At 46.8% G+C, this 12,218-nt stretch overlaps 1 protein-coding gene across 1 annotated transcript in view; it reads right to left on the bottom strand.

Annotated features, from left to right (window-relative positions):
* Positions 1–8,989: 8,989 nt before the first annotated feature.
* DAGLA (diacylglycerol lipase alpha) overlaps positions 8,990–12,218 on the bottom strand; it is a 46,522-nt gene continuing 43,293 nt past the window's right edge. The window contains exon 19 of the mRNA XM_032781195.2: positions 8,990–12,003. Coding sequence (XP_032637086.1) covers positions 11,076–12,003 — 928 coding nt within the window. The 3' untranslated portion in view covers positions 8,990–11,075. The remainder of the gene's footprint in view (positions 12,004–12,218) is intronic.

Raw genomic sequence — 12,218 nt, 5'->3', positions numbered from 1 at the left:
GCCAGCGGGCGCCACAGACATGCTGATATGGATGTTGAAACATGATATGGTGCATGGGAGTGATCCGTCAATCACACCTCTGATGCAAGCGCTTTGTATGTATCGTGCACTGTGCCCCCAAACTGTGTGTTAAGACAAGACAGACCATGCAGGCAACTCCCAATAAACCAGTCTGAATGTTGAGTAACATACATGCTACATGGGAGTGGAAAACGCCCCTCCAGTACTGCCCATGTACCATGTATTTTGGAACATCAGAACTTCACTATGACTATGAGAACAGCAGAGAAGTGGAGCTCCAATCAATACTGATGGAGGCTTTTGGCTGCACTGCATTGTATTTATTTTTGCAAAATCATTTAAACTAGTGGCAAAATAACCATTTCCCTCTCTCAAGGACATAATGGCTGGATGGACCTCTCCTATGTAACAGAAAAGCAATACGAGGCATTGCCATGTTAGCAGGGGATTCAAACACAGGGATGAGAGGAGCAGAAATCCCACCCCACTAATGTCAGAGTCTGACATTGGAAGATCACTGTTCCAGAGCCACAGTCTAAGTGCAGTCAGTTACACGATAATTACAATGCACAGTTTAAACACAGTAAGTTCCTTTCATCATGAAATCTTGCAGAACAGAGCCAGAGTTAAAAACAGGGGCAGTTTTGCTTATTATGACTAAATCTTCTCAACACCAGCTAGGGGACAAATACAGAAGTGCATGACTGGCTAGACATGGTGCATGTCGGGGGACACTTTCCCATAGTACAGCAGGAAACTGTCCTCGCCCAAGACAAGATACCAGACTACATCGATCCAGCAGCGTGACTTATATGCTTGTGTGGGTATGAGAAGGAGACCTGCTTCAGATCAGTCAGGCTTTGCTATTGGCACTTTAAGACAACCTGAGGGAGCAGGGACAGTGAGGGAACATGCCATGGCCTAACCAAGATGGGAAAACAGAGACTAGCACCAGAGTGATGCTGGTCCAGTCCCCACTTGTCATCTCCCTTCCTTCCCATTCCCAAGTAGGAGCACTGTACCTGTCTCTGCAGGTGGGAAAAGGAAATTAGTAAGCCAAGTGTCCTGTCCCAAACAGGATCCTTGCATTGCAATAGAAAACAAAGGCACAACAAAGACATGAATACAAGCACAGAAGCAATGAAAACAACATTAATGGAGACAGCAAAGTGCCTGAAGACAAGTTTGTACGTTTCCTGATGTCTCCTGGGACCATTTCCTATGACAAAATTCATACATCGGGGAACTGGGTCTGCTCTCTCCCTGGTTTTGTTTTGAATTTTCCAGTGTATATGCCTTGAAAGAGCCACAGTTTATGCCAACAGCATCCTCATTCCCTCTCCTGCTCAGGGTACAGAGTGAGATGGCTCTGAGAGAAGCACAGCGCATGAATTTGGCAGGGAGATGCTGAAGTAGAAACCCACTACAGTGGAATGTGGGAACAGAAGCAGCAAGGCAGCATGCTGCCTCTGGCATACCCACCTCATTGAGGAAGCTGAGAGCCCCACAACTAGCATCCTGATGTGGAGAGAACAGCACCCAAACCTCTGGGACTACAGTTCTAGTTTAGGGGCTTCCTTTCTGGAGAAATCATCAGAATTCCAGTTACACAGGATTTACACTCAAGAGATTTGGGTTTCAGTCTTTGCCCACCACATTAATATGGTTTCCTGCCATCTTACTTGGCAGTGAAGCCCCTCACTCTTAAGAGTGGGGTGTAGAACACTGATCAAAGCAAACAAACAGCAGTCCCCATGGGATGATCCCTGCTATATCACAACTTCCTGTTGTGGGGGCAGAGGAGGTGACAGGACTGGCCTCTATCATAATAAGGAATTCTAGCAGGTGGGAAGGGAATATTACTAGCACATAGGAGACACACCCCAACAGGTGCTTGAGGCTGAAAGGAAATGAACACTGATCAATCTATCTCATACATTCTTTACAAACTTTTCTGCAAGAGGAGGATGATCTAGTGACTTGAGCACAGGCTTCAGAATCAGGAATTCCCAAATTCTAATCCTATATCTAAGACCTGGTCTACACTATCGCAGTAAATCGATCTAACTTACACAACTTCTTCAGTTACATCAATAATGTAACTGAAGTCGACATCGTTAGATCCACTTGCCACGGTGGCTACACTGCACTGTGTTGACGGGAGAGTGTCTGCTGTCGACTTCCCTTATGCTTCTCGGGGAGGTGGCGTACACAAATTGATGGGAGAGCACTCTCACATTGATTTAGCGTGTCTTCACCAGACCCGCTAAATCGACACTCTCTGCATCGATTGCAGCAGTGTGGATCTACTGCTAAGTGCAGACATGCCCTAAGAAGGATTCACTATGGGCAAGTAACTTCCTCTCTTCCTCTTTTTCTGCCTGTAAAATGGCGATAATAGTTGCCTAACTCACAGCAGGACAGTGAGGCTTGCTCAGTCACAGCATGTGCGATAGAATGTAACCTTGAGCCATTCAGGGACAACACTGGAGGGAACCCATGGACAAGAGATGTGGTTTTGACATCTGGTAGTTTAGTTTCACAGCTGACTGCAAATCTGGACATTAACAAGAGGACGTGAGATGCTCCAGCTTGGAAGAGAGTGGTGGTGGGAATATACAGAGACCTTAAATTCCACAGTAGCCACTGAAAAGGAAGAGCGGAATTCCTGGTTGTGCCAGTCCTGCTGGAGGCTACAGAGAGGGGGACAATCTCTCATATAGAAGACCAGAGGAGAGAATGTCTGTGAAAATGAGCAGTGGATTTATAGATCATTCCTTCAGACAGATTAAGAGGAGTTGTGTGCACTGCTAGTGAGGAATGAGCATGTGTGTGTCCTCTCTCAGTAAAAATAAGGACTATTTGCTGCTTGTGCCAATGTTCTGTCACGCCTTTTCTGCTCCTAGCTGGAAGTGTCAGCAATCTGACAGCACCCTACCTGAGACAAACCCATTCAGGCTTGGGTACCACCAAGACAGTCCTCCACAAGCCTAGAAGATCTGGAAAGAGACAGTAACCAATCAGGAAAGCATAGGCAAATTAAGAACATGTGCCTGCTTCATCCCAGGAGGGGTGCTGGGCAGAACTGGGCCAGGAGAGGACTTCCTCAGATCTAACCTAGAATCCTGGGCTGGGTCAGGACCTTCATTTGCATGTCGTGACCAAGCGGTTACTTTTTGTGTTTGTTTACAAGTTTAAAGGTGCGGATAGCCAAATTTTGAGTTTAACTTTAATTAATTATTAAAGGACCAACACTGAGCTCGCTGCACATAATGCCTTGCTCCCGGGCAGGCTGCCACACTGTTAAATCTATTTATCGTTTCCTTGTTTAATAGTTCATGTAATGTATCATTTTGTATAGCGCCTACCACACTAGTCATGCTCATAATAATAGTGCCCCTGTTTGTTCTGTGTTGGGTTTTTCTTTTACAGAGTCCTCAGACTTAATACATTACCCATTTAATCCATTACTCTTTTACTTCCCTCTACTCTTATGACTAGTAACTTTTGTTGCTAAGGTACAATAAGAGAGGGAGCATGCATTTAGCTAACAGTTATTTACCCCCAATATCACCCTAAACTGAAAGAAGAGGGATCAAAGGGATTGTCCCTTCACTCTGAAAAAATGCAGAGAAACTGAACGCGCGAAGGTTGGGGCAACGCAGCAAAATAATCACCCTCTTAGCAAAAACCCAGCTTTGATTTGGATAGATTCAGATAGGAGATGTCACTGACAATGCGGAGGGTTCTTTGGAAGAAACTTAAACTGTACTACAGACAGAAAAAAAGAAAACAATTAATTCTGCAAATTGGTGGAAGGCTGGAGGGACTTTGATAAAAGGCAGAACTAGTAGGGGTTTGCAATAGGTTAATTTAGGATGTCTTGCCAGCAAGTGTTATGGCATTTTATTTACTTAATCACCTTAGCATATAGATTTTAATACTTTCCTGATATCTACAGAACATACAAATCACAGAGCTACTGTAACCAGAAAGAGTAGATTAAAAGCCACTGTCCTTGCCACAAAGTAAGAAAGTCTCTGCAGCCAGACTGTCTGTATGTTGTGTATATGGGGAGAAGGGGTAAACTGGGGTTAGCCTTTTGGCTAAATGTAAGTGTGCTTGCTTTACTTAGCATAATGAAGACCAGGCTCTAGCAAAGAACCAGAAGAGAGGAGTTCCCAAGGCACCTACCGCAGAGAAGCTCTGCTCATCACCATGGGAAATTAAACATTATACTAGGCTGCCCTCCTGCACAATGGTAAAGTGAGACTTAGCTGGAGCAGGTGGCATTTAAAAGTACACAAGGTACTTGCCAGTATGCATGTGGGCATGTACACAAGCAGAGGAATGGCAGATAGCCTGGAACTGAGCAGTCCAGGACGTTCCAAGCTGCCACATGGAATTTATAGACCTGCTTGTTCTGCAAGTAAAATCTGCAAAGGAAAATATGAACATTTTGCATAGACTGGGTGATATTTGTTCTGCCTTGTTAGCAGTGGGCTGCTCTCCAGATTCCACACTAGAACCAGTGCTATGTAATATACAGAACAAAGATCTGGAAAAGGGGCAAGCAGCAAGGTGGGAACACTGGAAGATGACAAAAAAAATTTAGATTAGCCAAGATTGGAGAAGACTAAAACCTTAAGGGATTTCAGAAGAGCCTAGTCAAGAAAGGCAAATGGGGAACAGAACAGCAGCTGAAACTCAGTGTTGATTAATGAAGCTTATGGGCATTGTAAGGAATAATTTGAACTGCTCATATGCCTTACTGGTTCCAAAGTAACTGTAACAACTCAGGGAAAAAGAGCTGGACAGCACTGTAAACAGTTCAATGAAGACCTCTGCTCAATGCCCAGCTGTGGCCAACAAAGCAGACAAGCCATTACAATGCATGAAGAATGGGAGAAAGATACCGAAAATATTATATAATGCCATTCTATAAGTCAATGAGATACCCTCCCGGGGAATACTGTGTGCAGTTCTGATCAGAGACATGGAAAAATGTCCATATGAAGAGATGGGTAGGATTGGGACTGCATAGGTATAGAGATGAAACAAATCAGAAGGGGACATCATAAAGACATATAAAATACTGAAAGATATCATGAAGGTAGATAAGGTGTTCCAGTACAAAGGAACATTCAATAAAATAGAAAGGGACCGTACCTTTGATGGGGTAACAAGCCTTGTGGATGGGGGGGAAGCGGTACATGTAGGTATATCTTGACTTTAATTAGTGTTTTTTGATACTGTCTTGCATGACCTCCTCATAAACAAACTGGGGAAATACAGCCTAGATGTAGCTACTATGAGGTGGGTGTATACCTGGTTGGAAAACCATTTCCAGAGAGTAGTTATCAGTAATTCAAGTGGGGTCCCACAGGGATCAGTTCTGGGTCCGGTTCTGTTCAATGTCTTCATCAGTGATTTAGCATAGAGAGTACACTTATAAAATTTGCAGACAGTACCAAGCTGGGAGGAGTTGCAAGTGCTTTGGAGGACAGGATTAAAATTTAAAATGATCTGGACAAACTGGAAAAATAGTCTGAAGTAAATAGGATGAAATTCAATAAGGACAAACGCAAAGCACTCCACTTAGGAAGAAACCATCAGTTGCACATATACAAAATGGGAAATGACTGCCTAGGAAGGAGTACTGCGGAAAGGGCTCTGTGGATGATAGTGGATCACAAGCTAAATATGAGAACAGTGTAACACTATTGCAAACATCATTCTGGGATTTATTAGCAAGAGTGTTGTAAGCAAGATTCTAGACATAATTCTTCCGCTCTACTCCATGCTGATTACGCCTCACCTGGAGTATCGTGTCCAGTTCTGGGAAAGTCCAGAGAAGAGCAACAGAAATGATTAAAGGTCTAGAAAACATGACCTATGAGGGAAGATTGAAAAAACTGGGTTCAGTCTGGAGGGTTGAATGAGTGCAGGGGTCCCAGGGGGCAGTTAGGAAGGAGGGGGGTTGGATGGGGCAGCAGGGGGCAGTCTGGAGCAGGGGTTCTGGGGACGGACAGGGAGAAGGGGTGGTTGGATGGGGCAAGGGTCCCAGGGGGGGCATTCAGGAATGAGTGGAGGGGGTGGGTGGGGTTTGGGGGCCATTCAGGGACAGGAGCAGGGTGTGTGTGGGTGGGGCATGGGTCCTGGGGAGGCCATCAGGAAACAAGGGTAGGGGTGGATGGGGCAGGAGTAGGAGGGGGCTCTCGGGGGAGGGATGGGGGGGCGGGCCCATGCCTGGCTGTTTGGGGAGGCACAGTCCTGACCATTTCCTATGAAGTGCTGACCACCTTCAACTCCCATAGAAGCCACCAAGCACTGAGGGAGCTGAACATCTTTCCAGATGAGAACATGTGGACAGCAGTCCGGAAGCCAAGGCAATGGTGAGCTGGGTGGATGGAGTCAGGATGGAGAAGGTGGGATAGAGCGCTGCAACTGGTGCCAAACAGGACAGGGACTGGGGCACCATCTTCTTGACAAAGAGTAACCTCACCATCTGGAGCACCAAGAAAAGCGAGGAGAGGGCTCCTGACTGAGTAAAAGGGGTAGAGGCAGACACCAGCTTAGGAGAGGAGAGAGGAAAGTGGTAGCAACAGGAGATGGTCCCAAACTGGAAGTGCAGATCTAAGGAAGAGTAGTGAAGAGATCATCAGCTCTCTGCAGCAGGCACTATCTTTTTGTTCTGTGTCTGTGCTGCACCTAGCACAAGAGAGTCTGGGTCTCTGACTAGGGCACTACCACAACACAAACAAGAAAATAATTTATGAAAGGACCTTCATACATTAAAACCTGATGTAAAACTGCTCCAAAGGCTGGATCCAAGTCCACTGAAGTCAATGGGAATCTCTCCATTAACTTAAATAGGCTTTGGATCAAGCTCCTAAAGCCCAGAGGGCAGCTCAGAAATATGCCAGTGTTTGAAAACGCACAAGAGAAATATCGATCACCCAAGCACATACAGCCCTTCATGGATCCTTACTCCTTTCAGAGACAGGATTAGAGCCCATCTCTCTTTGATCTAGGAGGTGTGGGAGTTAAACTGGTGCTTTACAATGGTTTAAAGCCTCACATGCTGTCCCTGAATGTTCCCAGGTTTCAGGGTTACAATCCATCACAGTCCGCTATGCGCTTTGAAGATAAAACATGCTATGCAATACAGTCTCATTATTATTCACGAAGTGCCTAATTGGGGAGGTTTCTTTGTTGGACTCTTTGGCAAAGCTGCATTGGTGTATTAGGTTTTGCTTTATACATTTTAATTTTTAAGGTGCACAAAACCAGCCTCTCAGCTCCAGCACTTTGGGTGCCTTCTGCTCTGACCCTTCACTGGAACGGCTCTCCAGTACCAATCACCCACTGATTAGGATGGAAGGCAAGAGTGTGCGCCAAGAACTGACACAAACGATTAAACAGCTTAGCTACTCTCTAACGTGTCAGGTATATCCAGTGCTGCCCCAGTGATGACCCATTGACATTTCAATGGGCCATCCAAACATTAAAGGCACAAGGTGGCTGCACAGGAGCTGGAGGATAAGATCCAGCAGTCAAGCAGTGAAGGAACCTTAAGTGCTAGGTATGGTTGTCTCAGAAAACCTATCAGAACTGAGGAAAGGCAGAGAAGGTGGAGAGCAGCATGGGGTATTTATGACAGATTAGTGATGGGTTCAGTGTTAAACAAAAACACATCCAATATGTTCTTTTGGGTGCAATGGGAAGCTGCGTTTTGAAAAGGCTCTCTATAATGCATAAGACAATGAGGTGGAGTTACGCTTCAGTCACTTCAAGGGGAAAATTTAACGTGTGTTTGGGCAGCGCTGGTGCAGAGAGCATGGGGTTACTCTGTGCAAAGAGTCCTGATTTCCCAGGAGGAGACAATGAAAAATGACTACAAGAGGGGAAACCATGAGATACTTGAGTTAGAAACTTTGCTAACTGGACTCTCTCACACCTCGATTCCCCTCTTCTTTGGTCGGAAGCAGCCCTGGGACACGGGAGGCTGCATATTTCCAAATCCTGTGCAGAAGCCCCACAGCCACAGAGCATGTAAACTGGGGAGTAAGAACGCACCCTGCTGGCCTGATTCCTCTACAGCTGGTCAGGGAGAGAGCTTCTGAATTCCCTGTAATCCAATGGCTTTGAACAAGTAGACAGTGTTAAAACATACAACTGCAACAAAGGGATGCCCAGGCCAGATGTGACATCTTAGTGCAATAGTGTGACCCATTAGTTATAATCTGGTCACTAGTGAAATCACTTAAATGCTAACAAAACCTTCACTACCAGGGAAGCTATCTGATCCCATAATTTCTGTGACTCTGACCCCCTAATCTCCCAAAATCAGGAATCGGCTTCACCTAGCCTCAGCAGATTCTCTGAGGCAACTCCTAATACAGTAGCTATGTACCTAACTACTAGAGGTTGGGATGATTCCTTCATTAATGTTTGTAAAGTGCTTTGAAGATATAAAGCGCTAGATAAGTGCTAAGTGTTGTTATTACCACCCGACCTCAGCCTACTGGGCAAGGCAGGAACATGCGCCCTTTCCCCAAGGCTAGCAGACGGCTTGAGGCAGGGTGTCACCCTGTCCACACTGCAGCACCCTCAGCAGACTGCTGCAGGTGGTGAGCCTAGCCTGCTAGTCCAACTCCCTAAATTCTGCACACTTCCCTTGTTATTCTAAACTGTAGTGCTCATTGTAATGCCTTCCTGAAAATCACCTTTTAATTCCCTTACCATGCGTTCTTGCCCTGCACTTCCAATGGAGGATGTTATTAATAGTTGTTCTTGTACAGGTGCCAGAACCATTCATGCTGTCAGCACAATGCTGGTTAACTGTTGCTGCAAAGCCAGCAAGGGGAACACACCACACTGCTCTTTTTGGTAGGGCCTATTTTAAAAAAAAAAAAAAGAAGAGGAACTTTGTTGCTCAGCAACTAATAGATTAAAAAAAAAAAGACATTTAGAATCTGGAGGACATTCTTCCCTCTGATTGCCGGAGTCTTAAGAAAGGTCACATTTGGAATCTAAACTACTGGGACAGTTAAAAGATTTTGTTTTAGTATTTATGAATGGAAACGTTTGCACTCCCAATGACTAAGCACTTCATGGTGGGGGCTGGGGAATCTACCCTACAAGATATTGTCACACTGGACACATAGGAGCCAATTTAACATTGCCATGCTGAGTGGGGGTAAAAACGTTCCTGTTCTTATTTGGTGTCATTTTACACTATTTTTTGTTTGGTGTTTGTACAGCAGCTAGCACAAACAACCAACAACAAAGCTGTACCGTGATGGTGGATTGGACCCATCAATTCCCGTTGTGCAATGGGGCTAACCTATCAGAAGCATGGAATTCTCACTATACTGGGAATTGCACAGCCAAGAGCTCCGGTAAGATGGGGCATTTTACTGCTGACTCAAACAGGAGATTCTTTTCCAGTGAAGGAGGGCAGAGCTACAGACACGGATTGGTTCTGCTGAGTTCTGATATGAAGTCTTTTTCCAGTTAGAGGACTCTTGCAGGTCACAGTATGTTTAACTGCCTAGGCAGTTAGTCTCCCTCCTGCTTCCATCATCGGAAAATCCCTTCCATTCATTCGATAGAGCCAGCAGGCTACCCTGGGCACTGGAATTGAGAGCAACAGGAGGGGTTGCTCAGTCACAATTTTGTTGACAATATATTGGGGCTTTTTAACCAGTTGTCATGCAGCAGGGTGAAGGGGATGAACCCCGGGGGTGGGAAGGCATGCAGCTTCCCCTTGGGCTTGGATCAAAGGGCCTCCACTTTGAAACAAGGATTTGCAATAACAGCACCTCCTGCCCCCTCCACTATCCCCTCAGCCCCCAAACTGAGGGAACGGCAAGGGAAGGGGAGAGAGAACATTCTTCTTGCTCCAGGAAGGCTTTCCAATTTGTGTAATGAATACCTTCTGAAAAGCTTAGCAGCTCTGTAAACATACATGAGATTTCAACACTTGGTAAAGGTTCATCTTTTCCCTGAACTCCGATGGCAGAGACCAGCGTTGGTCTGCGGGGAAGGTGGACTGACGACCAGGAACAGGCCCAAGGAGGCTCCCAGGCTCCACAGGGACCTGGGAGATAATGCTGGGCACTTGCAAGCCTTTTAAATACCAAAAGCTAGTTTAAACCAATCTATCCATGCGGTATTGAGATGAAAATCCTATCAGTCTGTGGTGGGAACGTCTCCAGTTCTGTGTGGTCCAGGGAACTGTGAAGTGATGAAGGCGAGACCCAAGAGACCTTCTCCACCCCTCTTGTGGAGGACGGATGCAGTGGCCTTCGGCTCTCTAATACATGGATTTCCTTTCTTCTCAGAAGAAGCCTGGTAGTCAATGAACTCAGAGGTAACTGGGGAAGCGAAAACACACAGTGCCAGCCTGATTCTCGCTGCACCTGGTCAGGGAGAGGGTGACTGCATTCCCCAGGAATACAGCTCCAATGGCTTTAAAACGGGAGAGAGTGTCTTATAAAAACAAACACCATGAAAGGGTGACGAATTGGTGCTTGGGTCAGACATGACATGTTAGTGCAATTGGGCCCAAAGTCGCAATCTGCTCACTATTGACGCCACTTAAATCACAACAGGGAGGTAATCTGACCCTTACTTCTGTTATTCCAGTCCTCTAACCTCAGGGAATCCACCCCCTGACTCCAGCAGACTCCCTCAAGCAGGAAATCTGAACCCTGTGCCTCAGCAGATGCCCCAAGGCAGGGAATCTGCCCCCTGATTTAATCCAGTAGGCTGAGGTAGGGAAACCAAACATCTAACTCCATTGATGAGACCCTCTTAGTGTAGCAGGCTCTGAGAGGCAGTACATCTTCTCCCAAACTTCAGCATACGACCCAGCATACGGAATCCATCCCCCTGATGTCACTATGCCACCAGCATGGCACCCCAGAAGGAACATTCTCAGGCGTCTCCTCCACTTCCGAACTGCCCAATGACCAGCTCCTCCAAGTGTTATCTCAGCATTCAGCTCATAGGATTGGCTCTTGGAGCCTCACCCCTCCACTCCTGCACTAGAGGGCTGAGATCATGAGGTCCTCCTGCTTGGCAGGGCTGGTCACATGACCAGCTGGAGTGGAAGTCCGGATTTTGTCAGTGACTAGGCATTCCTGGCTGCTCATGCCTGTGGGAGTGATGTCCATAAGCTCCCCAGACGAACTCAGAGGGAAGGAGGGTGAGACCGAGATGCCAGAAGAGGGATCTGCTGAGCCAGCAAACAACCTAGGGGGCTTGGGGACTAGGTTGGGCTCATACTGTGCTCTCAGCAGGATCTCCTGATCACTGACTGACTTGGGCATCTCAGCAAAGTCACTGGAGCTGTCAGATACCATCATGCAGTAGAGGTCCTGGAAGGAGCTGCTTTTGCTGTCCAAGTTAAAGAGGCTGTCTATAAATTCAGCAAACTCCAGCACTTGTGGACTAGGCACATCAGTGAGCCGTCCATTCTGGAGGGTCAGTTCCTCCCGAGGGGTGAAGGAAATGTGGTCCCCTTCGCTACCAGCCCCTTCCTCACTGTCGCGTCGCTGGGGGGTAGTGCCACCACTGTTGTGCAAGGCCTCCGGGGGCTGGGTCTCCTGGGAGTGTTTGGAGAGGCTGTCGGCAGCAAGCAGCTCTGTCCGTGAGCTGAGGGAGGGGTTTTCCTCAGGGATAATGGGGTCTATATAAAAGCAGTGCGTCTCATCCTTCTCCATGACAACGTGGAGGCTGGGTGAACCGCGGATGCTCCGAAAGCCAGAGGAGCGCCTCGACTCAAAACTGTAGATGGACTCATTGTCAGACAGACTTTCCATGGTAGCGAGAGGAGCGCGACGATCCTGCAGGTCCACAGACAAGCGCTCCTTGGTATCCAGAAGCAGTAGTTCCACGGGGTCCTTCTGCACAGGAGAAAGGAGCTTGGTCTCATAAAACCCCTCCAAACTGATTTCAGAATGGGATTTGCTCCTGCAAAGAGACAACAGAAACATGAGGCAACTGCATGACTCTGAAACCTGACTGATACCAGCTCATTCCTGTGTAAATGAGGGACTCCCAGACACCATCTCTCAGCACCGACATAGCTCTGCTTACTGAGTGCACATCAGATATCACCTCTGGGCCTAGCACTTTCACATACACCTTGGCAGTCAGCATCTCAGTCTCCACCTCCTACCTTCCAA

This window comes from Chelonoidis abingdonii, chromosome 4, assembly GCF_003597395.2.
Source record: "Chelonoidis abingdonii isolate Lonesome George chromosome 4, CheloAbing_2.0, whole genome shotgun sequence".
Lineage (NCBI taxonomy): Eukaryota > Metazoa > Chordata > Testudines > Testudinidae > Chelonoidis > Chelonoidis abingdonii.
The sequence above is the reverse complement of the archived record's forward strand: the minus strand, read 5'-3'. Positions and strand labels throughout refer to the sequence as shown.